At 47.4% G+C, this 27,787-nt stretch overlaps 1 protein-coding gene across 3 annotated transcripts in view; it reads right to left on the bottom strand.

The window, feature by feature from the left end:
- Positions 1-27,787, bottom strand: part of FBLN5 (fibulin 5) — an 80,646-nt gene that overhangs the window by 19,678 nt on the left and 33,181 nt on the right. For 2 of the 3 annotated variants that reach the window (XM_010350561.3, XM_010350560.3), the window contains exons 5-6: positions 7,237-7,359; positions 3,778-3,894 (exon numbers count right to left, since the gene is read on the bottom strand). In XM_010350561.3, coding sequence (XP_010348863.1) covers positions 3,778-3,894; positions 7,237-7,359 — 240 coding nt within the window. The remainder of the gene's footprint in view (positions 1-3,777; positions 3,895-7,236; positions 7,360-27,787) is intronic. The other variant, XM_074393465.1, reaches the window with a different exon arrangement.

Below are 27,787 nucleotides of genomic sequence, written 5' to 3'. Positions count from 1 at the left end.
ATCTCAGACCCCAAAGTGTTCACTTAAGGACTGGGGCCTCCATTCGCATGTCCCTTCTGGGGTCAAAAGTCAGGCAGGGTGGAAATCATATGCATACATGTAATATAAACATATATACATATACACCTGCTCATAAGTCCATACCCCAAGACTCCCCATCAGGAACTTCCAGGCCATACCTGCTCCTTTTCATCAGTGGTTGTATTCTGTCAGTGAGCTCCCCTCACCCTTATTGACTTGGAAATTTCAGATTAACAAATAATCATGATGATTCTAATAATATATTTATTATGCATAAATAACTTTGCTCATTAGGAAAGGATCTCATGCTCACTTTTCCTTACAACGAGGACCACTGCCCCACTTTAGAGGTTAAGTAGGTTAAAGAGAAGAACATCAAGAGACACAAGGAGTAATGGGAAATCCATTATCTTGAGTGTGGGGGTGGTGTTTTCATGTGAGTACACATACGTCAAAATTAATAAAATCATGGTGCAATTTATTAGACACTGATGATGTATCAATAGGTTGTTTAAGCATTATTGAACAATCAGGCACAGTGGCTCATACCTATAATCCCATCACTTTGAAAGGCTGAGGCAGGTGGATCACTTGAGCCCAAGAGTTTGAGACCAGCCTGGGCAACACAGTGGGACCCCATCTCTACAGAAAATTTAAAAATTAGCCAGAAGATGTGGCACACACCTGTGATCTCAGCTATCCAGGAGGCTAAGGAGGAAGAATCATTTGAGCCTGGGAGATTGAGGCTGCAGGGAGCTGAGATCATGCAACTATACTCCAGCCTGGGTGAGAGTGAGCCCTTGTCTCAAAAAAATAAAAATAAAAATTACAGGCTATGTGCGGTGGCTCACACCTATAATCCCAGCACTTTGGGAGGCCAAGGCAGGTGGATTACCTGAGGTCAGGCATTCGAGACCAGCCTGACCAACATGGTAAAGCCCCGTCTCTACTAAAAAAATGCAAAAGAAATTAGCCAGGCATGGTGGCAGGCACCTGTAATCCCAGCCACTTAGGAGGCTGAGACAGGAGAATTGCTTGAACCCCAGAGGTTGCAGTGAGCTGAGATCATGCCACTGCACTCCAGCCTGGTTGACAGAGCAAGACTCTATCTCAAAAAATAATAATAATTATACACACACACACATACACACACACACACACACACTCATATATACACATACATATACATACAATTGTTTTTGGAGACTGAGAGACTTGTACCCAAGTCCACCAGCTAACAAGGACACAGTGGGAACTGGAACATGAGTCAGAGGTCTTTCCACAATACCCAAGGTTCATGCTGCACAGCTCATGGTAGGGGGAGCGGGGAGGAGCCCCTTTCCCACTGGCATTGGCTGACCCACTGGAAGCACCATCCCACAATCCTCCACACGCCAATGGCCAAAGTTCCAGCTGAGAGATTTTCTATCCTGTTCCAAAGCCCAGGTGAACCTCTTGGGCCTCTGAAAGAGATGTCCACGTTTTCAGAACTAAAAGCCTTCACAGTGAGCAGCTCGAGAGGCTTTTCTGAAAGGTGAAGGGGTGGGGGCGCTGATCCCATACCCACAAAGCTTCTGCTTCCTGGCATCTTTGGAGATCTCAGGGAGAAAACAGATAAGTAAATGAACAGCTGCAGAGAGAGAGGGTCCAGCAAGACACCAGCCCCCACCGGTGCCAGTGGGAGGTTTGGGTTTCCCCACCCGGAACGGTGGGAGGGGTGCAGGAAAACGTCCGCTGTGCTAAGCCACTGAGTCTAAGTTCAGACAGGACGGTGCTGGCGAGTGTTAGGGCTGGTGGTCTCAGCCTCTGGCCAGGGGCTGGCCACTCAGACATGAATGAGCTCATCCCACCCTCTCACAGCTCTCAGCTGCTTCTAAAGAGCAGGGCAATCACAATGATTCTGACCCCCCCACCCCCGCCAGGGTTCTCGCTGCCCTGTCCTGCCAGCCCTTTCCAAATGCCCTTCTGAATCCACTGAGGGCACACAGGGCCCCACTCCGACCCGCTGGAACAGGAAGTCTGGGCTCCTGGTTTTACTCTCAACTCTGCCACCACTTGGCCGCCTGACCTTAGCCAAGTTGCTTAAGCTTTTTGAGCTTGATTTCCTCCTCTGTGAGGCAGAGCCACAGACACCTGCCTGCCGACTTCACAAGGGTATTTATTATTGAAGTTCGGTGAAATGAACAGACGTGACAATGCTCCGAGTGTGCAAAGCACTCTTCCACACACGAAGAGTCAGGACTGCAAAAGCTCACTGGAGCATGTGACAGCCTGTGCTGCCCATGGATCCTGCTGATGCAACATCCCAGTGGCTGAGTGCCCGTACCCAGGCCTGGGTGCCCGGCCTGCTGCTTTTTTATGCTGTGGACTTGGCACTGCCAGGTGTATCATCTGCTCTTTGTCACACACCTGTCCCTCAGAGGCCTGAAGGACACAGGTGCCTTTTGGCTCTGCTGGGCATGGCTATGCCTCAGGAGGTACTGGGTACGCTGTGCCAGCCTGTGACTGCCACTTTCGATCCCAGGCCTTGGCACAGAGAAACCTGCATCTGCCCTAAGCCGCTTATCACAGCAGCAAGGGAGCCAGGCGCCCGCTCCTGCTCCAGTGGAAGGAAGGGCCCTTGTTTATCTGCCTCCTCAACCTCCCAGCCTGGCGTCTACTCTCAGAAGAAAATGACCTCTTTTGGCATGAGGAACACAGTCCAGACTTCTTGGAACAATTAGCAGAACGAGCTTTGGAGAAGAGACTTAGACTCCAGGATCAAACTCTTTAACACTGATGCCTTCCTGTTTACCGACAATTTAGATACAATTAAACGAATGGAGACATAATATCTTCCAACTCTGCTGGCCAGAAGGCTGCCAGCCAGAACTCCAAGGGTGAATGAAACAAGGAAATGGGCCCTGCAAAACCTGAGGTCTCCAGACAAAGACCTCATTCTGCGTCTCCGGCACTGCCTCCAACCTGGGCCGAGCAGCTGCCAGGGACTGGGGGCCTGGGCCAGAGCTGGGAGTTGAGGGGGAAGCTGGGGGCCGAAGCAGGATTTGCACTAATTCCTTGGGTCTTAAGTCCCTCATTCACTTCCTGAGCAGCAGAAACCTTCAGATGGAAACCACGATTGGCATGCAACTTGTTTTTCTTACTTATCAGTATTTCAAGTGATCATATGAAAACCAGAAAATACCTTTGTTTCAGTCTGGTTTCGTGGAGGCACTCTGAGTAGCAGGGGATGATACCACCACCACCAGACCCTTTACTAAGGAACAGGCCATCCTGGCACAGGTCGGAGGGAAAAGCATAGCAAGAAGCCTCAGAAGTGCCCACAAAACCCCTGCATGGCATGGATGTGTTTATTTTATGATTCATGGAGGGTCAGGGACCCTGAGCAACCCTCTTCAGGCCTCAGGAACTGGACTTAGGCTTTAGGACGTGCAACGAAATTTCTGATTAGGCAAGAAAACCAGCAAGGCTTCCTCTGGATAGCAGACACAGAAAAGCGAAACCATGAAACTGTCCACCCCCAGCCGGTCCATGATTGGGGTCCTACCTCAGCCATATTCAGGACATTTTTTGAGATGTTTCACAGAGCGAGGTTCAGGTATTGGGTTTCTGTAGCAACGGGGATGGGCAGGCAGTGGCAAGGAATGGGAATACACTGTAGCAGCAGTGTTTCCCACAAACATCAGCCGCCAGGCGCTGAAAAAGACTGCATCTAGCGTCTCACATAGTGTCCAAGTTATCACGCACATCACATACCTTGGCAAGACCTTCCATCCTCATTGAGGGTAAAACCAGGGTTGCAGGTACAGGAGTAGGATCCAGGAACATTCGCACAGAGCTGCTGGCAGTAACCATAGCGGCATTCATCAATATCTGGAAACAGAAATGCAAGCAAAGTGAGACAAGTCTCCTTCCCACTCACTGATGCCACCACTAGTGTGGCACGATTGCCCGGCTCTTCCCAAACAGGATCTTGAAGGGAAGCAATGGGGAACGAGCATCAAGACAGTGCCTACGGAGTGTCACGGATGGGGATGCTGGTGCCTATGGAGTGTCACGGATGGGGATGTTGTCGCGACTACAAGGCTCAATCTCCCCACAGTCTTTCTCCTCCTTGACCCATCTCAGTCCCGTAAATACCTGAACCTATCCTAAAAGTTCCAGAAGAAATGTCTGCTTTGAGTGGGATGTTGGGCAAGATGGACTCTCCAATTTTACCCAGCTCTAAGATTCAATGCTAAGGTTTATCCAGGATGGGCTCTCCAGTTTTATCCAGCTCTAAGATTTGACTCTGAAAATTTATCCAATGTTAAGATTCAACTCAAAGATTCCATATAGAAGTTCCACTGCCCTAGGAAGGGATCAGTCAGCTTAACACGTAAGAAGAATCCATAGCATCACTCCAGTAGGCTCCTTGCCAGCAACATGAACAGTGAATACGTCCAGCTGTCAGGAACAAGAGCCAGTTAGGACGGGACAAGCTGGAGAGCCTGACAGTCTGGAGACTCATGAATCCAGTAACATGAGGACACTGGAGTTCACCCTGGATCTCCTCCTTGCACCAGAGTGAACATAAAACTCTGGATAAACACACCTCTTCCAAGCCACAGCTGGCCTTGCCAGGGAAAGTGGTGGCACTGTGGGTGAATGGATCCTTTGAGCAGAGCTGGGCAATGTGACCTCCCTGTAACATGTATCCATCAATGGGGAGCCTGATGTCATTGGGAAAGCACTTCTCAACACCCCAAGCTGACGTGATGATGGGCTGGAGAATTCATTCCTGTGGGGTAAGGATAGTGAATGAAATCACCAGCTTCCTGGAGAGTCTGAGATGACATTAGTACAGGCTCCTGCTGTGACCAGTTGATCTGACTGTAGCTGGAACTGGTCCTTATTCCTACCTCCCCCAATCTAACCAGGTTCCCTCCCTGATCCCCCCATTCCTTTGGAACCAGGGACCATCCAGGATTCTGGAAGTCAGTTTAAGAGTCTCAGTCCTTATACCTGGTTTCTACCTACTGCCAGGAAGGACTCCATCTCCCGGACCCATCTCGATCCCTTACCTATTGTTCAGCCCTTCTCAGATTCCATGCCCTGTCCTGTGATTCTGTTTTGTCTCTGAGTCCCAGCTACATCTAACCTGGCCCATCGCACTGGCCCTGAGTGCAGGGCAGCCCTTGCAAAGAAGGACCATTGGCTGTATAGTGGCTGGCCCTGACTTCTTCTCAGAATGCAACTGGGCACATCACCAACACCAGGCAGGCAGCAGGGGCTGGAGAGGGTACCTTTCGCTAGGGGTACCTTGGAGAAAAGGCAGCCCCCACCCCTCATTTTTCTGCAGAAGTAGCATCTCCACTGGTACACAGAACAGACAGTATGTGGCTATAGAACTTGCACTTTGAAAGGGAAAGGCGAGTTTAGCCAGCAGAGGGCAGGAGTTTCGGCCATGATTAGGAGAGGTCTCCCCTTCAGATGTGCATGTGAGTGGCTGGCCCACGTGGTACCATGCTAGGCTTCCATGAGCATCACTCCAAAGCTCCGTGCTCCCAGGAAGAGAACAACCCTCCCAGGTAGAGGAATGTCCGAGTTGCCGGCAGCCCTCCCATCCGAGGGTTTCCTGGCTCTAAGGTCTCTGGAATAGGGCTGGTCCATCTTGGTCTTCCCTGCCACTCGAGCGCCCCTTGCGGTGGGGAAAAAAAACTAGACTGAGACGCAGGAGACTCAGACGTTAGAAGCAACTCACTTTAACTTTGTCTAAAATGTTCCTTCTCTTTGAGTCTCAGTCTCCGATGCTATAAAAGTTGGGTGACATAATAACCAACATCCTTTCCAGCTCTGAAATTCGACATATTAAGTTCCTGTACAAATAACTCTCTCTCACTGATCTGCTTATGTTCAAATAAGTAGCATCAGATTTTCCATTATAGCAGAGGTTAGTTTGAATGCACAGCGACGATCATCGTCACAAATGCCCAAGTGCAAGCCTGGAAAGGAGAAGCAAGCCAATCCATGCCTCAAGGATGCTTCGGACAGGGCTTCAGGGCAGACCCACTCAGCCTCAATCAAGAGAAACTTGGAAAGAGGTAGCTTTTCTGTCTTTCCATGATTTTGCTTGGATCCGTTTCTCAGCCCCTCCAGGACTGACTTTCAGGCAGCAGAATGGTGTCTTAGAGAATTTAAACTGGCAGGGCCTTTTCTAAAAAACATAGCATAGAAATCACACCCTAGAATTAGAAATTGAAGTGACAGCTAGAGTTTGCTATAAATTCATTCACTTGGCTAAACCCAAAACTAGAGGGGAAGAAAGGAAAACAACCTTCCAGTAAAAATAAACAGAAAGACCAGATAGCAGATGCCAACTGCAAAGGCAGTTCTCAACTGGTGAGGACTGACTCCTCAGGAGTGAAAGGGAAGGCCGGAGCTGGCGGGGTGGGTGCGGTGGTTGGGGGGAAGGGCAATGACAGAGTGCTGGAAGGAACTGATGTAAGATCGGAATCTACTGATCCGCATTCAACACTTCGCACATGTCTGTGACTAAGCAAAAGTGTTCCCTTCTCTTAGCATTATTTCTAACTAAAGCCAAATAATCCTCACCTCTGTCACTTTCTGGCCTGGATATAAACTTTGTGAAGACAGGAAGAAAGTCTAGGTAAAATCAAACGTAAAAAAAAAATACATCCAAAACTGTAGCTCTTAAAAAATACATTTGAGGCCAGGCACGGTGGCTCACGCCTGTAATCTCAGCAGTTTGGGAGACTGAGGCGGGCGGATGACTTGAGCCCAGGAGTTCAAGATCAGCCTGGCAAACATGGTGAAACACCGTTTGTACAAAAAATACAAAAATTATCCTGGCATGGTGGTGCATGCCTATAATCCCAGCTACTCAGGAGGCTGAGGCAAGAGAATCACTTGAACTTGGGAGGCAGACATTGCAGTGAGCCGAAATTGCACTACTGCACTCCAGCCTAGGTGACAGAGCGAAACTATGTCTCAAAAAGAAAGACATTCAAAACCTATAATGATGACAAGATGGGGAGGATGGCAGTTGGTTTTCAAAGGTGGCTACACATGTGAGCTCAATAGCCTTCCACCCCCGGCACCCTCACTGGCAAAGAAGAGCATACTACCCTTAGGCAGCCAGCTGTGTCCATATCTCACAATGCCCCCGGCAGCCCTTAACTTCCAAGAGCCCCTGTGACCCCAGAGAGCTGTTACCTAAGCACTGGCCTTCCAGCAGCCAGTATCCATCCGTGCAGGAACAGGTGTACCCGCCTTCAGTGTTGATGCAAATCTGGGTAGGGTTGCACTGGTGGGAATCTGTTGCACACTCGTCCACATCTGCAACACAGACATATTCCGAAGAATGTCACCCACATCCATCTAGAGCCCTGGAGCCACCAGGGATGCCAGCAGCTTGCTTGTCTTGGCTGGGAGGCAGTTGATAATGTCACTAGGTTACACCGAAGGAGGTGGCAGTGCCTCCCTGATGGGCACCTCTAGGAGACACTGACCTGTAATGGGGGGATGGCTGAGCTAGTCTGCTCACCACACTAGCTCCATAAAGGGAAATCCACAAAGAGAAATGGCCAAGAAGGGAACACATATCCTTAGGCACCCTTCTGCCATCCTATGCCATTACTCTCTGAAGGCACATCACCTTGACAATAACCGTTACCCGATTTAGAAAGGTATTTTGTATTAAGCTTATTCATTCATATGTTAAACCGGGGTCTGCTGTGTACCTACTGTGTGCACAGAACTATGATAAACACCAGAGAACAAAACAAAAAATAAAGTAAAAGAAATGTCCCCAACCAGGGGCGGTGGCTCCTGCCTGTGATCTCAGCACTTTGGGAGGCCAAGGCAGGTGGATCACCTGAGCTCAGGAATTTGAGACAACCCCGGGCAACATGGTGAAACTCATCTTTACAAAAAATTAGCTGGACCTGGTGCCATGTGCCTGTAGTCCCAGCTACTTGGAAGACTGAGCTGGGACTTCAGCCCAGGAGATGGAGGTTGCAGTGAGCCGAGATCACACCACTGCACTCCAACCTGGGAGACAGAGTGAGATCCCGTCTCAAAAAAAAAAAAAGTTCCCTGCCAACAGACGCCGGCAGTCTGGTTGCTTAACCATATTCAACCAGGAAAATCTTTCGGTCTGAAGTTTTCCAGTCTTCCGTCCACTCCAGAGTTCCTGGGGCTAATCTCTGTCTGTCCTCGCTCACATTACATCTCTCTATGCTGCTCAAGAGCCCACTACCATCTGTCTGGTGGCATGAAGATACTTGTATCCACATCGGTCCCTTCTCCTTAATATAGAGCTTCAGATATCCAGCCATATTCACGGCCATTCCCAAGGCATCTGGTGCGGACACTTTACACAGTCAGTGCTCAAAACTGTTTGTTGAAACTGAAACATCCTCCTCCCCTTTCTTCCCTGTACCCACTTTAGGGGAGAGCACCCAGGATCCTGAAATGGTCCTCCTGATGCCACACTCTCACCTTGACCTAAAGGAAGAGACATTTCACTAAACATTCACATATTAGTTTGCTCCACAAGGATCCACCGTGCGTCCTGGATCTGCCTGGCCCAGAGGACCCCAGCGCTCTTCCTCCCTGTCAGTCCTGCCTTCGCCTGCCCCTTGGTGGGGCACCTTCCCTCCCCGCTTCGTTCCCGCATCAGCGTTTGCTCATCTACACCTTTTCTCCACCTTCACTGAATGGACCATCATGCAGTCAGAAATAATAGGAAAAGCTGCAATTCACTGAGTCTGTGTTACGCATCTGACACTTTCCTTGTTCCTGTATTTACTCTCACCTCACCCTGTGAGGTGGGCTCATAATCCCCATTTCACAGATGGGAAAACTGAGTGGAAAGAGCTAATAAGCACCAAGCCAAGAGCTGAGTCCTGGCCTCCCTGTCTGCCTGGCTCCAAGTCTACTCTGTGCAGGTCTTACAGAGGTGGCACCACCCAGGACCAAGCAGGTTCAGGCAGGGCTGGCAGCCCAGGCTGAGGAGGGAGTGTCAAGCTTTTGCTGCTATTGACTGACCCCACTCCCATGCTGTCAGCCGCCTGACACTGCAGATTGCAGATCATCATCCATTCACATGGCTTCTTTGAATACATATGGCGGGGACGGTGGTGTCTACGACCCAAAGTGTAAGCTCCTTGAGGACAAGGGCCTCATGTAGCATGCGGCTTTGTGTGCTTGAGCAAAACATTCAACTGGATGAGCAATGGAAATGCACCATCCACCTGCAACAGCCCAACACGAACAACCCTGATCAGTCCCCACCCTACCCCAAAATGATAGCTATCTGGGCATCCCGTGGAACTGGCTCTGCCTCCCCTAAACATGGACAACCTCCAAGAACCTGGTGCCAAGACGACGGCAGCCTGCACTCCACCCTGAGGCTGAGCACATGGAGCCTCGGTGGCAAAGACCCAGCCCTGTTCTCAGCTGCCAGGACTCCAGCCTCCCCTCTGCCTCCCTTCCATCCAGCTCTGCCCACCCAGCATAGCCTCCCAGGGAAGCTGGTGAATAATGCTTGGCCAGAAGCCGCTCCTGCTCAAATCCACACTGAGGCCTATGACAATAAATAGTGCCACTATCTGCTGGTTCGTATTTACATTTTCCCAGCAGGGAGTGATGGATGGCAATTGTGTCCTGGGAACAACACTGCCTTAGGAATTTCTGGTCTTTTTCCTGCCTTGAGGGGAATGAAGGGTGAACGGGGCCCACACGGGAGAAGAATCACTGGAGAGGCTTGGTGGCGGCAAGTTCCCAAGCCTCTGTGCTTACGTAATTTGCGTCCCACACAGTGTGCCTGCCAAGTCCTAGAGAGAAACCAGACACAGGCAAGTAGGCCAGGCTGGACTCAGAAGGGCATAAAGGACCCCATCGTGGGCATGTGCGCAAACTAATCAGGCCGAGAATCAAAATCTTTGAAGTTCACTCTTTTAAAAATTTCAGCACTTTTACTGAGCGAAAGAATTAACTCAGCCAGGCGCAGTGCCTCATGCCTGGAATCCCAGCACCTGGGGAGGCTAAGGTGGTTGGATTGCTTGAGTCTAGGAGTTTGAGACCAGCCTGGGAAACACGGCGCAACCATTTCTGCTAAAAACACAAAAAGTTAATCAGGTGTGGTAGCGCACACCTGCAGTCCCAGCTACTCAGGAAGCTGAGATGGGAGAATCACCTGAGTCCAGGAACTTGTACCCTGCAGTGAGCCAAGACTGCACCACTGACCTCCAGCCTGGGCGACAGAGCAACACCCTATCTCAAAAAAAAAAAAGTAATAAACTCAGTTATACCCCACTTTTGTTGATACAGATTTTAAAATTACAATTTTAACTTCCACTAACTTGTTTAACAAATTGTCAATATAAACTGTATTTTCAGAAGTCAGTAGTCCCTGACATTTTCTGGGGGTGGAAGTCTCTCATCTTTATATCCTCAAAACACACTTGGTGTAATGCTGTGTCCATGGTAAATGTCCAATAACTACTGAATGAATGAACACGTGAACAGCAAACATCAATGCCTCGCAGCCCCCAGGAAGGTTTTTCACAGCCAACTAGATGATAAGCCCATTTGGGTGTGTGTACTTTAAAAACAGCCACCACCGTCCAAACCACTGTCAGCTTACACACCTGATAGAGCTAAAACTGGAATGTTCACATGGTGGGCTTCCTCGGTGGGTCAGGGGGAGGGGGCCTAAAAGACTCATCACACATTCCAGCTCACAGCGGAACTGCTTACATTAAATACATTTGACTTAAATCACAGAAGGAAAAATATATTGAATCACTCCAAGGACATTCTTTGGCAGGGTCTCCCTTTCTGCATCAGTGGAAAAGTACAAGCTATGACAACCTGAGCAAGTGTCAGTATTCTCGTGTGCAAACAGGACCTGCAATTTCCCTTCCTGTGCAATAGTCAGGAAGTCTAAGAGAAAAGAATGTTGGGTTCATTCAATCCTTCATTTATTCATTCACTTGCTCGCTCATTCATTCTTTTTCTTTTTTTTGAGACAGAGTCTTACCCTGTCACCCAGGCTGGAGTGCAATGGCGCAGTCTCGGCTCACTGCAACCTCCACCTCCCAGGTTCAAACAATTCTCCTGCCTCAGTCTCCCGAGTAGCTGGGATTACAGGCACCTGCCACTATACCCAGCTAATTTTTATATTTTTAGTAGAGACGGGGTTTCACCATGTTGGCCAGGCTGGTCTCAAACTCCTGACCTCGTGATCCACCTGCCTTGGCCTTCCAAAGTGCTGGGATTACAGGCATGAGCCACCACCCCCAGCCTCATTCATTCTTTATGTTCTACAATGGCCATGTGTGCATGTGTGTGTCCTCCCCAGCCTCTACATCCTCTGGGAGAGCTGGCATCCAGCATATTCCCTCCTGCTATAAGGTACCCAAAGCGGACTTTACTGAGAGTCCTTCTGCTGGCTCCCTGCTCCCTCCTGGGTACTGTCACCCTAGTCAGCTGCCTGGGCACTTGGAGGATTCTGCCACAGCAACCATTGCTCGGCTCTCCCCAGGTGGGGCAATGTCTATCTGCTGTCCAGGTGACCAGCACCCCGGCAACTGGAGGAAAGCACTCATCAACTCTTCCAGAACCTGGAAAAGCCCGGCGCTGCTCCTGCCAGGAAGAAGTCGTCATCCACATCAAGCAGCATAGCTCTGCTCACCTTGCAGTTTCACCTGCACTGACTGGGACCTCTCCCTTCAGACGTCCACAGAGTGGCCTTCTCAGTCTGAAACAACTGCTCACTTAGGAAAGTCATCAAAACCCATCAATATCACCTCCCTGATGCTTTCCAAGAAGGCCATAGACAGAAAGGGCTTTCAGGTCCCAGGACAGTGGCCCACATATTCGGGAAGCTCTTTTAGGATTTCGTACCCTTAGCTATGTCTCACATTCCCCAGCTAGACACAGTAAACTTCACGTAGGCAGGTATGCTAAGACGGTGGGAATAAACAGATGTCCCTCAGGCTGGTGTGTTTTAAAGGAGTAAAAGAATGTTCTTCAAGTATAGTCAAGATGTTACAGAGGTGCCAGATGAAGGAACTTGCCTCAATGCATCAAAATACAACTGTCCAACAATCTTGGGGACAACTAAGTGAACAGAACCTTCCATTCCGACCCGAGGGACGGCACAGGAAGGGGCCACAGCCCACACATCTGCTGACCGTTCTAGCCCTTGGAGCAGGACTCTGCAGAGGAAGCCAGTGGTAATTGACACCCCTCTCCTTCGCTGTGTGGAGTTCTCAGAGAGCTTCGTGGGTATTACATGGTTAGTTTATGCCCATTTTATGTCCTCCCTTTGGGAGTGGGCTGGTTCTCAGAAAACATCACACAACCCACTTTTCTGTCCCCATATAAAACTAATGTTTCCGCCAGGCGCGGTGGCTCAAGCCTGTAATCCCAGCACTTTGGGAGGCTGAGGCGGGTGGATCACGAGGTCAAGAGATCGAGACCATCCTGGTCAACATAGTGAAACCCCATCTCTACTAAAAATACAAAAAATTAGCTGGGCATGGTGGCACGTGCCTGTAATCCCAGCTACTCAGGAGGCTGAGGCAGGAGAATTGCCTGAACCCAGGAGGCGGAGGTTGCGGTGAGCCGAGATTGCGCCATTGCACTCCAGCCTGGGTAACAAGAGCAAAACTCCGTCTCAAAACAAAACAAAACAAAACAAAACAAAACTAATGTTTCCAAGTACGATCTTAGTATTAACTCACAGATTATTAAATAAAATCTCTATAGGTAGTTATAACAGACTTAATACACCACATTAAATATGCATAAATATGTTCAAATATAAATTGAATGCACATATTATATACATACACACATTTATATTCCAGCATTTATTCCTGAAAGTTGAAGAGAAAATACCTGGTTTTCAGAACACAAATTCTAACAGAAATAAAATGTCTTTCAAAAACGGTACAAAACAAAACAAAACAATAATGGTTTCCCCACGCCCACAGGGAGAACATTCTCTAGGTCATTCTCCCAACATCAACATTTAAAAGAGAAACACACCAAAGGGCTGAGAACTCCCCAGGAAAGGCTAGCAGGTAAAAGAGTAAGAACTTTGAGAACAGACAGAGCTGGGTGGGAATCCAGTCTCCCACACTGGATAACTAAATAAGGCAGGGCAAGTTCATTAGCCTCTGGGATCCTTGGGTGCTCTGCAACAGGGCTAACGTAGCTGCCTCATGGGTAGAGGTGAGCGTTCATAAATTAACAGGCGCACAGGTCCCAGCCTGACTGCCTGGCACATCGCTCCCTTCCCTGGGAAGGTGCTGTTTCTAACAACTGTAGAAGATCGAAGAAGCTTGGTTTCTGCCTCCTGCAGATGCTGTACTGGAATTCACTAAAGACACCAGGATGACAGCACAGGGGTTTCATGGGCTATAAGCATGGTTAGTTCTGATTCAACCACAGCCAAAGCCAGGGACTTCTCCCACTTGAGCCCCAGACACACGGCAGGAGATCTGGACAAGAGGTAAGGAAAGCCAGGGTACATTCCTTCATGGCGTCTCCGTTTTACCTCTGCCCCAAGGCATCTCTGGGCGCATCTATGATTCCATAATTGTAGGCATCCGAAAGCATAAAGGTACGTGTGTCTTACGGCCAGGTAGCATCAACCTTTGCACAATCTGATTCTTGCCTCTTCCGGTACCTTCTTTGCTCCGATCCTGAGCCTGTGAACATAACCTCGGCCAAATGTCTCCATTCTTGCGTGAGAACAGCCATCAGCCAAAGGGAAACATTCTCACTGGGTGACACTGGGAGAAGCTGTCCAAGAACCCTTGGAAGACACACCTTTCCAAGGCCTCCACTCTTCCTTTCTTGGGCATGGCAAAAATCATTTCCTTGGTAGTAAATTTTTATCCAGTGAAATAACATGTTTTCCCAGCCCATTTTTGTTCCTTCCTCACTCAAGCTAATGGGGCTTGATAAGAAAGAAGAAAATAACAATGGCACATTCCTACGCCTCCAAGCGCAGCCAGTTTCAGGCCTGCTGCTGGGCTGGGTCGGTGCCATTTTTCAGCAAGACGAGCCCAGCCAAGGCTGGAAGCTACGCAGGACCTACTTCCCAAACACCTGTTTAATTAAAGATCTCAGCGTTGGAGAACTCGCTGTCGAATTCCTAGGACATCTGCACTCCATGTGTCTTGCGGTCCTGGCCAATCATTAGGAGCCAGATCTTTTTGTGTTTACAGCACTTTCCCCAACACTTGAGATTAAGCATGGAATACAAAGTTTGTTCATTTTGCGCCTCTGATTAGGCAACAAATATGCAGTCCATTTTCCAAACAACAAAATATCCTTCCCTCTTGAATGAAACCAGCTGGAATCCAGGTCCCAGCCTCTCCGTGGATTCTCTCTCTCTATCCCTAAAGTGAGAGATGGAGGAGCGTTCTGAAAGGCCCCTTCTCGCTATGATCTTCTGCAGAGACAAACTATGCAACTAATGGAGATCACATTGTTTGTTTCTTGGGTAATTACTTTCATCCCCAGAGCATCAGCTTGGTAAACATCAGCTGACTTTAGTTGCTTTCAAACTGGGCAGTGAATTGGCCAAGCCCATTCAACATTTGCCAATGTCTGAATGGTCACTGCCACAGGGGCAGGGGAAGCACATGTCCTCTTGAGCATCATGCATCAAGATGTCCTGAGAGGAAGGGGACACGTCATGTCATGTCTAATTGTCAACCTAGACACGGGTTGGTTTTTGTTTGTGTGTGTGTGTGTGTGTGTGTGTGTGTGTGTGTTTGTTGTTGTTTTTAAAAAGCCATGAGGCTTTGGCCATTATTGTGAATGTAAAGCAAACAGAGGTGGAATTCAAACTAGATTTCCATTTACTAAAATTTTTGCCATTTGGGCATCGACAGAGATTTGTGAATTTTTAGAAGCCAGTAGTTTCCAAACCTGGACACCCAAGAGAATTGTCTGACTAAATCAGAATTTCTGGGGCCGAGGCTTGGAAAGCTGTGTTATTTTAAAGTCACCTAAATGAACCCAATGCAGAACTGTATCTAAAACTCACTGTGCCAAATCAATACTTCTCAGACTTTAATATGCGTATGACTCAGTGGGGATCTTGTTAAAATGCAGATTCTAATTCACTGGATTCCATATTCCTAACGAGCCCCCACGTGAGGTCAATGCTGCTGGCTCAGAGACCACACTTTGAGTAACAAGGTGCTAGACTGTTCCAAGTGGTATTTGGTTCTGTATCCATGCAACCTGCTCAGAGTTTCAGAAACTGTTAGGTTGGTGCAAAAGTAATTGTAATATTTAAGAGATCTAAAATGAAATTTAAGTTTTCAAAAACCAAGCGGCACGTTCACTTGTAAGCAAGAGCTGAGCCACAGGTATCACAGACACGAAGATGGCCACAGTAGACACCGGGGCTCCTGGAGGAGGAAGGGAGGGAAGCAAGGGTTGAAAAACTACCCATGGGAACTGTGCTCAGCACCCAGGTGGCGGGATCCATCATGTCCTCAGCATCACACAAAATACCCAGGCAACAAACCTGCACATGTACCCGCGTATCTAAAATCAAGGTTGAAATTATTTTTTTAAAAAAGGGGGAAAAAAAATCAAGCAGTGATTCTTAACTGGATTCTTCTCTCTCTAAGATAAAGCCTGCTGGTTATAACAGGGTTATTTTTGGAGTCTTATTAAAGTCTCTAGCACGGTCTGGCCAAAACAGAATGCTTTTCTGGTGTGTGGACAGAGCCTTTCTTTAACTCCACCCTGCAGTAGTTGGGTGCCTACTGCTGCAATGCCTTGGGCAGGGCATTGTGTGCTTCTAGAAGGTTCTCCTCCCTTTAGGTCTCTAGTGGGGTTTTGATTTCCTATAAATCAATTCCCTGAATCTTAACTAAGTTCTTAGAAATGCTACTCATAAAGTGATGACAGAAAATACAAAAGATCCCGATGAAGAGAAAGGACAACATATTTCCTCCAACACAGAGCATCCCTTTCTTTTTTTTTTTTTTTTTTTTTTTTTTGAGATGGAGTTTCACTGCTATGGCCCAGGCTGGAGTGCCATGGCACAATCTCAGCTGACCACAACCTCCGCCTCCTGAGCGATTCTCCTGCCTCAGCATCCCGAGTAGCTGGGATTACAGGCATACGCCACCATGCCCGGTTAATTTTGTATTTTTAGTATAGACTGGGTTTCTACTTGTTGGTCAGGCTGGTCTCGAACTCCCGACCTCAGATGATCTGCCCGCCTCGGCCTCCCAAAGTGCTGGGATTACAGGCATGAGCCACCACACCCGGCTCACATCATCCCTTTTTAGCTGAGTACTCATGAACACAGATTCTACATGCTGTGGATCTTGACTCCTGGCATCGCCCCCTCTCCCCGAGGGCTCTTCCTTCTCATTGCCCCCGAGCCTGTTCCTTACCCATCCTGACCTGCATCACAGTCAGTGATCTCCGCGCCCCCTCCCACCCACTCCCCACACCAGTGCTGCATTCCCAGCGCTCTGTCTCGGCTCTCAGTAGTACTGTTTTCCAGTGGCCAAGGCTAGAGACCACAGTCATGCTTAAACTGTCCCTTCACTTCCCACTCTCATACGATTGCCAAGGCCAGGCAGTTCTTCTGAAAATCCTGCAAATTCCCCCTTTTCCTTGCATCCCCTACCCCGGAGACTCCAGGTCCTCACTGTCTTTTCTCTGAATGACTGTAAGAACTTCATCACTCATCTGGCAGCTCCAATCCCTCCCTGGTGAAAGTACACTAAGTAGTAAACCTCAAACACCAAAATGGCAACTTTACATTTCCTTCTTAGAACCCTCAGGGCACAGGCTTTACACGTTGGCAACACTGCGTGTTACGCCTACTTTCCTGCTCGCACATGTGCGAAGCACGTCTCTTTTTGTAGCTGTTCACTTCATACAATATAGTTAGCCACGAGCTTCTTGAAAGCAGGAAAGGGGCCTTACTCACAATCATATCTTAAGCACCCAGCACAGTGCCTGGCATACTAGAGAGAACTGAAGGGAATTATCCTGGAAATGAAGATACTTGACTCTAAGACTCTTCTAAAAGCAACAGGGAAATTCAGTTGAGCCACCAGACACGTCGGAAGAGACAAGTCCACCATCTATCTCCTTGTGGCCCATCTCTCAATTCCAGGGGAGGAAGAATGTCCAGGGGGTATTGGCTGACAGTTCCAACTCCAACAAAGCCTGAGGCTCAGGCTGACAGTGCCTGGAGGCCGAGTCCCACCCTCATCGTGACCCAGGGCTGACCTGAAAGGGTCCTCAAGTTCCAGAAGTTCTAATATACCATGAGTGTCTTAGTCCTGTGGGGCCACACCATAGACTGGGTGGCTGACACAAGAAGCATTTGTTTCTCACAGTTCTGGAGGCTGGAAGTCCAGGATCAGGTAACCGGCACCATCAGGTGTGGTGAGAGCCCTCACAGAGCAGAGAGAAAGCTTATCCCCTTATCAGGGCACCGGTCCCATTGTGAGGGCTCCAGCCCTGTGACCTCATCCAAACGTAATCCCCTCCCAGAGATCCTACATTGTAGTAACATCACACTGGGGATAATGGTTTTCAACATCGATTTGGGAAGATACATTCAGTCCACAGCAAAGTGCTTGGCCAGATGGAGTAAGTTATGTTTCCTCTTTCCTCCCTGGACAGCCTGACATCTCAGATGAGAAAGAACTTTATTCTCAACAATCATAGGAGGGAGGAGCATCATAGAAGGGAAAAGGTACACCTTCCTGGCCTGAAAACTGACATCATCAGGACTTCTTAGGGCATACCCGGGAAATCTACTTTTCAAGCTGGCCGTGAGAATACCCAGGTGTGCAAATTCAGCCCTTGGGATCAATCAGCCCATCGTCAGCAACAAACATTCCCAGCTGGGTCACTCTCAGAGCAGGATAATGAAAGACACATGTGCACCCTTCCACACCTGCGGTGAGACGACCCGGCTACCACTTCTGATCCCATCACAACTCACCAGGGTGACTGTGTGCACATCAGTGACCTTCTGCACGACAGCCTCCTCGTGTCTAAAATGGAACTCCTATCACCTGCCCCCTAAAGCTTGCAGCCAGGAAAGAAGGACAGACATGGCACTCACACAAGCATGTGAGGGTGCTGCAGAGGGCTGGGGACACACGACAGGGCGTGTCATGAAGCTGCTGACAGCTGAGGGCAGGTCTAGATGCTGGACAATGACCTCGGGAAGGGCTCCCTCACATACACACATTCCTGGAATCCAAAGCCTTCTAGGACGAGGAGCGAAAGTGCCAGACGGCTCTTTTACAATCACAAGCTACAAGAAACAGGCCAGCAGGTGACTAAGAATATGAACTTTTTTTTTTTTTCTTTTTTTGATACAGTCTCTCTCTGTCCCCCAGGCTGGAGTACAGTGGCACCATCTTGGCTCACTGCAACCTCCACCTCCTGGGTCAAGCGATTCTAGTCCCTCAGCCTCACGAATGGATGGGAGCACAGGCGTGCACCACCACGCCCAGCTAATTTTTGTATTTTTAGTAGAGACAAGGTTTTGCCATGTTGACCAGTCTGGTCTCGAACTCCCAACCTCAGGCAATCTGCCCACCTCTGCCTCCCAAAATGCTGGGATTACAGGCGTGACCATGGCTGACTGAGAATATGAACTTTTTAGTCAAGAGACCAACCCGCTCTGCTGGTCCTCTGTCCTCTCCCCACCCTTCCACCCCAGTAAGGTCCAAGGCTCCTGGCTCCTCACCTCCAGCCACTGACAATCCTACTGTAGCAGAAAACAGCATGGAGGCTATGGCCCAAGAGGAACTGGAAGCCCAGGATATGAGAGGAGGAGACTAAAGCCTGCTGGGACCCTAGGGGTGAGGCAGAGGGAGCAAGAAAGAGTCCTGAAACATAACCACCTCCCAGTCGAGGGGTGGCCACAGGCCCTGGGAGTCTAGAAGTGAGGGCCACGCCCACAAACAGTACAGGACTGAAATAGCCATGCCCTGCTCCCCATCACCCTTTGGACTTGGTAAGAGTTAGATTCAATGACATGAACCTAAAATAAATATTTGGACGGATCAAACGCTTTTCAGGATTGCATGTTTACCCAGCTGATGGAATGGGGCAGCCCCTTCCCAGCAACCCCGCTGTGGGCACCAGCAGATTCCTCGATGTCTCCAGTGAGGAAGGCAGGAAGGCAAGGGAGCTACATGTGGGGCTGCCCAGCTGGCTGACCTGCCAGACCACCCTTGCCCTCCCTCCCACTAGAAAGGCACAGTGCTCAGGAGTCATTTATGCTATAACATACCAGTGGGGCAACACTGGTATCAGTATTAGGAATTCAAAGATAAATGACACACAGGCCATGTTTGTTTACGGTCTAGTTGAGACCAGGAAAGAGACCAGGTAACCCCAACTCAGGATGGTGAGTGTCATGCTGGAGAGAAGAATGGGGGCATTCCTAGATGGAACAGGCTTCCTGGAGTAGAAGATACCACATGGATCTAGAAGGTTCCTGCAGCAGAGACGATCATCCACCAATATGCGTTCTCCCAACCAAAGACTGCACTTTTAAGCCTCTCTCATAGTAAAGTGTGGCTATGTGACTAAGCTCCGGCCAGTGGGATATAAGTAAATGTCATATGTGCAATGTCTGAGTCATGCCTTTAAAAAGAATTGGTACATAGTCCCCTTGTCCCTTCTCTCCCTCTTCTAGTTGGGATGCAGATGTGATGGTAAGAGCCAGAGCAGCCATTCTGGACCCAGAGCTGAAACCTACACATTGAGTCTCCTAGCCCTAACCTACCTGCCTCTGGACTGCAGCATGAGAAATAAAATTATCTCCTATTTAAACCAGTATTTTGAAGGTCTCTTTGTTGCCGTGGCTTAGCGTGTACCCCAATACAAACGAGTAGGAGTTTGCCAAAAGAAGAGGGTAGGGAACAGCATGTGCAAGGGCCCAGAGACAGGCACCGCACAGTCAGAGAGCTGAGGGGAGCTTAACTAGAGCAGTTAAAACACGTGCGAGCACACAGTGAGAGCTGGGCTGGGGGTGGAGGACGAGATGGGAGCCCATCTATAAAGGCATCATGTGCCAAGCAAAGGAGGCTGGAGGAGGAGAATGAGGAGGAGAATGGAGGCAGAAAGGATTGTCAAGAGGAAAATGAAAGAAAAGAGACGGATGAAGAAGAAAAAGTAGAGAGAAAGGAAGGAGTAAAAACACAGCCATCCTCTCTTACATGTGGGAATTGGTACTGGTTCTGCCTTAGGGAATGTTTTCTCCAGTGAGACGCCCCCTACACATTAGTCCTAGCCCCTTGTAGTGCAGCAAAAAAATGCCTGTAATCCCAGCACTTTGGGAGGCTGAGGCAGGCAGACCACAAGGTCAGGAGTTCAAGACCAGCCTGACCAACATGGTGAAACCCTGTCTCTACTAAAAATACAAACATCAGTCAGGCGTGGTGGCGTGCGCCTGTAATCCCAGCTATACAGGAGACTGAGGCAGGTGAATCACTTGAACCTGGGAGGCAGAGATTGTAGTGAGCTGAGATCGTGCCACTGCACTCCAGCCTGGGCGACAGAACAAGACTCGCCTCAAAAAAAAAAAAAAAAAAAAAAAAAAGGAAGGAAACTCTAACACATGCTACAATGTGAATGAACCTTGAGGACAGTATGCTAAGTGAAATAAGCCACCTCATAAAAACATAACTACTGTATGATTCCATTTATATCATTTATATGAGGTATGTAAAGCGGTCAAATTCACAGAAACAGAAAGTAGAATGGTGGTTATCTGGCTAGAGGGGGGAAAGGGAGAGTGTTGCTTAATAGATACGTAGCTTTTGCTTGGCAAGATGAAAACGTTCTGCTGCATAACCATGTAAATATACTTAACACTACTGAACTGTGCACTTGAAAATGGTCAAGATGATAAATTTTGTTATGTATTTTTACTGTAATAAAAAAGTGAATATCTGTGAATCAAAACATATTTCTTCATTGTTTGCATTCTAAGTTCTATCATCTGTTCCTACTCAAAGAAACAACCTGTGATCTGAAACAAAACCCCAAGAAGAAAAGTCCCGCGGCCATCCTGTGTTCCTGAGAAACTTAACTCCACCCACACAGCCCACAGCTCTCCTGTAGCCCCATCTCCACAAACGAATGAAGATTCAAGTATCACAGAACGGGAGTAGAGTGCCGGGGAGAAAGGGATGGAGCAGGAGGACCAGGAAGGTGGGGAAGGGGTGGCAGGGAAGAACGGAAGCAGGAACAAAGAGGTCTAGACTATGATCTGAGGACCTCAGGCCTCTGGTGACTGATTCAAAGGCCAACATAGGCAGGTGGGAACACCAGCTTTAGGGTCAGATATAGTTCAAATCCTGCTGCCCTCAGTGTGTTTGTGTGTGTGTGTGTGTGTGTGTGTGTGCCTTATAATTGTTTCTTTTTGTTTGTTTTTTGATACGGAGTTTCACTCTGTCACCCAGGCTGGACGGAGTGCAGTGGCACAATCTCCACTCACTGCAACCTCCACCTCCTGGGTTCAAGCGATTCTCTCCCCTCAGCTTCCCAAGTAGCTGGGATTACAGGTGTGCGCCACCACGCCCAGCTAATTTTTGTATTTTTAGTAGAGACGGGGTTTCACCATGTTGGGAAGGCTGGTCTCAAACTTCAGATCTCCTGTGATCCACCTGCCTCAGCCTCCAAAGTGCTGATTTTACAGGCATGAGCCACCGCACCTGGCCAGCTTTGTAATTTTAAACAAGCCTTTTGGTTGGCTGCTTGCTTGCTTGCCCCTAAAAGCCTTGGTTTCCTCATTCATGACAGGAGTTAGTGATGGTACTTAATTCACGGGGTTTTGTGAGAATCACATGTAATTAAAGCTATTAACACAGTACCAGGCACAGAAGTGGCCCTCAGTCGAGAATGGCTATAGCTTCATCTCAAGAAGTAAAAGGAAGAAGAAGAGGGAGACAAGGGAGGGAGAGGGCGGGGGACCCACCTCCTAAAAGAAAAGATAAAGAAGGAAATGAAAGCCAGGTTCTAGACTGGAACTTGCCAGTAGCTCCACAGTGGCCTTCCAGCAGGTCTTTCTCAGCCTGTTGGAGAAAACAAGGTCTTTGAAGTCTCTTCTATCTGAAAAGGTTGATGAATCCAAATGCTCAGGTGCCCAGTTGAGCTCCCTGCCCTCACTCCTCACTGCCTAAACCTCCTACCTCTGCAGGGCTAAGGAGGCCCTCTAGAGGATGCAGGAGGAAAAGACAAAAAATAAAAATAAAAATAAAAAAACCGTGGCTGGGAGAGGCCCACACTGGGGCTCTGCACACAAAATGAGGGCATGACTTTGTAGGCCTATTAGCAAGTAAAGAAAACTTGCTAAGATGGTACCTGAAAGTGGAAGACCTCCTCATCTCATGTCACTTTAAAAACGATTTAGGAGCACAATTAAGTAGTCTGTTTTCCATTTGGTCTCATGTCATGTGTCTATTACACTGTGCATCATTGTTACCATGTATGCATATGAGTTTAATGTACAAACATTGTTATGAATGTTGTCGCACTGTCTAAATGTTATCAGGTATAAACACTGCCATATTTCCTGAGATTTTCTCTAAAATTAGGATGTTCTAATATTTCCCTCGGGACTTCCTTCAAGACTTTTTTAATAGGTATCTTCAAAAGACACTTCAGGGCTGGGTATGGTGACTCATGCCTGTAATCCCAACACTTTGGAAGGCTGAGGTGGGAGGATCACTTGAGGCCAGGAAAGAGAGCAGCCTGGACAACACAGCGAGACCCTGTCTCTACAAAGCATAGAAAAATTAGCTGGGCAGGGTGCAGTGGCTCACACCTGTAATTCCAGCACTTTGGGAGGCTGAGGCAGGTGGGTCACTTGAGGTCAGAAGTTTAATACCAGCCTGGCCAACATGCTGAAACCCCGTCTTTACTAACAATCCAAAAATTAACCGGGCGTGGTGGCACACACCTGTAATCCCAGCTACTTGGGAGGCTGCGGCAAGAGAATCACTTGAACCAGGGAGGCAGAAGTTGCAGTGAGCTGAGATTGTGCCACTGCACTCCAGCCTGGGCGATAGAGCTAGACTCCATTTCAAAAAAAAAGAAAAAAAAATTAGCTGGACATGGGTGGTGCATACCTGTGGTCCCAGCTGCTCGGGAGGCTAAGGTTGGAGGATTGCTTGAGCCCGGGAAGTTGAGGCTGCAATAAGCTATGTTTTCACTACTGCGCTCCAGGCTAGGTGAGAGTAAGACCCTGACTCAAAGAAAAAAAAAAAAAAAGAAAGAAAGAAAAAGAAAGAAAAAAGGCACTTCTTAGAGGCTCAGGAAAAGACTGAGACACTTTTCTTCTTTAATATGCCAAAGAGGTTTTTGATCCAAAAAGCAGAAAATGTATTCATCAAAATAAGAACTGCTGACTCATCCATCCATCCATTTAACCAACATATATTATCCAATGTATATTAACGCAATATGTCCTCCCTGTTGACTAGTGCCGAATGGATTCACATTTTTCATTCTTTGCCTTCAAACATCCTTTTGCAAGGGTAATTCAGTCACGAGTTTTTATCTACCTGTATTCCCTTAGGGAATTCTAAGGTGTTGCTACCCTGTTGCTGTAAGTGTTAAAAATAAGGTAGAGATGGTTCGTGTACAGGACAAAAAATCCACATCAGGAACCCAGCCAGCCCTTCCACTAACCAGCTGTCTGTCCACTTCCCCATTTTTAAAATGGGAATATTATGCCTGAATATTTTGGAGGATTCAATCAGATAAGAGATTCCACTGGAGGAAATGCCACCGAAAATGTATTTATAGCGCCTACTACCATTAAGGAAGAAATGCCTTTCCCTGGGTCATAGAAGAAATAAGAGGGAGAGCCATTATCTAAATCTATTAGGTATAAGACTGGGTCTGAGGGTCTCACACTACCAGTTGTACAAGTGTCCTCTCACTCACCCACTCAGCGTCTGTTTCCCAGGCCAAAGGAGGAAAGGAACAAGGACGATAGAAGATAATTCTGAGGGGTCATTATACTTCCAGTGGCCATTTGCAGATTTATTTTGAAATGTAAAGTAGCTGGAAGGACTGGACAATTTAAGCAGAAAAAGATGATTCTTCTAATGCTTTGTCAATAGACATTCACTCATCTGTTATTCAATTATATCAGCAAACATTCACTAAACAGTATCTACATTCTTGGCAATTGTGCTAGGCATTGTGGATACCAGAATGAATAAATAATGAAGACCGTATTTCCTGATGACAATGCCATTAAGTTATAAATCAATAACAAAAAGATAATTTAAATCCCCATAAATGTGTAAAATTCAGAAACTCACCACCAAATAAATCATGGACAATAAGAAGTGATTACAGGGAAAATTTAGAAAATTCTTATAACTTCATAGCAATTAAAAAAAGAAAAAAGAAAAATAAATAAAAATAGCACTGAAATGTCCTTTGGGAAAAAAAAACAGCTATAAATACCATGCATCCAAACTTAAGGGTCATACCAAGAAATATGTAGTCTTAAGTGCTGACATAATGAAAGAAGAAAGCTTACACTTAATGAGCTAAGCAACCAGCTTAGAAATTAGAGGGGCCAGGCACAGTAGCTCATGTCTGTAATCCTAGCATTTTGGGAGGCCAAGGCAGGCAGATTGCTTGAGCTCAGGAGTTCAAGACCAGCCTGAGAAACACGGCAAGGCCCTGTCTCTACAAAAAATAAAAATATTAGCTGGGCATTGTGGTACACGCCTGTGGTCCCAGCTACCTGGAGGCCAGGAGATCAAAGCTGCAATGAACCATGATCACATCACCGCACTACAGCCTGGGACACAGAATGAGACTCTCAAAAAAAGAAAAAAAAATGTAAAAAGGAACAAAGAAATCCAAAACATAGAAAGAAAATAATAAATTTTTTAAAAAAACAGAAATTAATGAAATAAAAAGCAAAAAGGAAAGAGAGAGATAGGAGAGAGCAACAAAGCCAAAAATTTCTTTTTGAAAATAGCAAACTGATGTGACTCTGGCAATAACTGCTTTGTTTTTTTAATTAAAGAATTAGCACAAGGCTGGGTGTGGTGGCTCACGCCTCTAATCCCAGCACTTTGGGAGGCTGAGGCAGGCGGATCACCTGAGGTCCAGGAGTTCAAGACCAGCCTGGCCAACATGGTGAAACCCCATCTCTACTAAAAATACAAAAATTAGCTGGGTGTGGTGGCGGGCACCTAATTCTAATTCTAGCTACTTGGGAGGCTAAGGCAGGAGAATCGTTTGAACCCAGAAGGCGGAGGTTGTAGTGAGTTGAAATCCCACCACTGCACTCCAGCCTGAGTAACAGAGCAAGATTCTGTCTCAAAAAAAAAGAGTTAGGACAACAATATTGGGAATGAAAATACAACAGAACTACAAAGTCAGCAAAGATTAAATAGATAACACAAAGAACAGTATGAAAACGTTTATGCAAATGAATCTAAAAACTTAGTAAGTAGAAAAGTTCTTAGAAAAAAGTAACTTTGTAAAACTGACTTAAGAAGAAATCGAAAGTGGAAACAGTCCCCTAACTTTAAGAAATTATTTCAGTAGCTAAAAGTCTTCCCACCCACACACACAAATACCAGATCTCAATGATCTTATAGGCAAATTTGAATAAATTTTCCATAAATCATCCCTAAGGTTAGATCATTCTAACTTTCCAGAGAATAGAAAAGGAATAATACCTCACTCTATCAAACTTATATGTGGACACCAAAACTAGCAAGAGTAAGTTAAAAAGGAAATGTGGCAGGTCATTCTAATTTATAGACACTGATGACAAAAATCCTAAACAAAATGTTAGCCAAAGAAATCCAGCAGTATTTTAAACAAATCATGACCAAAGATAATGATGGTTATACATGGTAATAGTCTACCATTCTTTGTCTTTTATTTTTTGTTGTTCCTAAGGGAAGAATGAGAAAGAGCAGCTCAAAAGAATTCAGGTAGCCAGGCATGGTGGCTCATCCCTGTAATCCCAGCATTTTGGGAGGCCGAGGCAGGTGGATCACTTGGGGCCAGGATTTTGAGACCAGCCTGGCCAACACCCCATCTCAAAAAAAAAAAAAAAAAAATTAGCCAGCCCTGGTGGCAGGTACCTGTAATCTCAGCAACTTGGGAGGCTGAAGCAGAGAATCTCTTGAACATGGGAGGCAGAGGTTGCAGTGAGAGAAGATCATTCCACTGCACTCCAGCCTGGGCAACAGAGTGAGATTCTGTCTCAAGCAAACAAACAAAAAGGAATTCAGGTGACGCATAGGCATTTCTTCAGATGTTCTATAAAGAGGATTCATGGTATTATCTGATAACTTTTTTTTTTTTTTGAGACAGAGTCTTACTCTATTGCCTAAGTCAGGCTGGAGCGCAGTGGCACAGCCTTGTCTCACTGCAACCTCCGCCTCCCAGGTTCAAGGAGTTCTTTTGCCCCAGCCTCCTGAGTAGCTGGGACTACAGACGTGTGCCACCATACCCGCCTAATTTTTGTATTTTTAGCAGAGACAGGATTTCACCATATTGGCCAGGCTGGTCTCAAACTCCTGACCTCGTGATCTGCCCGCCTCAGCCTCCCAAAGTGCTGGATTACAGGCATGAGCCACCATGCCTAGCCTGATAACTTTTAATGAAAGGGAGAGATTGTTGTCTTTGAGTGGGGGTGGTATGGGTACCTGCCTACCTGAGGACAGATAAGCAGCTCAGATGGCAGCTCCAGGCCCCTCCTTTCATTACTAGTGACCGTTCCCGATGTCATGGTAGGGTGTGTGATGACTGAGATAGTGCATCCTTCAGTGAATCACTGTATCCTTTGTTATCTGTCATTGTGGGCTCAGAACAAACACTGGGTCCATCTGTTTCTTCTGTATCCATGTAGAAGCTAAGATTCCAGGTACAGCTCTTGCCCCCCTCACCATCCAAACCTCCTTTATCCGGTAACAGCACCCTAATTTTCCTTTAAGGAACTGCCTTTCTGCACTTACAGTCCATTTGTTGCAGGTAGCTTTGGATCCACTGCTGGCTCCAAGGGTGGGCTTGTGATATGGGTTTGGAAAATCAAAGCCCATGTGTTGCTAATCACTGTGACAGACTCAGGGATGGGCCTGTGACCCAAGCTGGCTACTAGAACCCAACTATGACCTTTTGACAGAGTTCCAGAGATTGAGGCAATCTCTCTGGGTTGTTAAACTAGTAAGACATAAGCCTGGCGCTGCCAGTGGCTTCCACTTGAGAGCTCCTGCCCTGAGAACGAAGAAGTCTATGTTTTAGAGATAGGCATTGGAGAGAGAGAAAAAACGAAGGCCACATGACACTACTTAAGCCCTTGGACACAGGCATGTCGGAAGCTAGTTCTACTTCTCAATTTTTTAGTTATGAAAAAACAAATTAGGCTGGTGTGGTGGCTCACGCCTGTAATCCCAACACTGGGAGGCTGAGGCAGGTGGATCACCTCAGGTCAGGAGTTCAAGACCAGCATGACCCATGTTGTGAAACCCTGTCTCTACTACAAATAGATAAATTAGCCAGGCATGGTGGCACTCAACTATAGTCCAAGCTACTTGTGAGGCTGAGACAGGAGAATTGCTTGAATGCAGGAGGCAGAGGCCGCAGTGAGTCAAGATCGAACCACTGCACTCCAGCCTGGGTTACAGAGCTAGACTCCGTCTCAAAAATAGAAAAACAAAGTATGTGTATATGT

This window comes from Saimiri boliviensis, chromosome 2 (assembly GCF_048565385.1).
Source record: "Saimiri boliviensis isolate mSaiBol1 chromosome 2, mSaiBol1.pri, whole genome shotgun sequence".
NCBI lineage: Eukaryota > Metazoa > Chordata > Mammalia > Primates > Cebidae > Saimiri > Saimiri boliviensis.
Note: the sequence above shows the minus strand (reverse complement) of the source record. Positions and strands in the feature narration are given on the sequence as shown.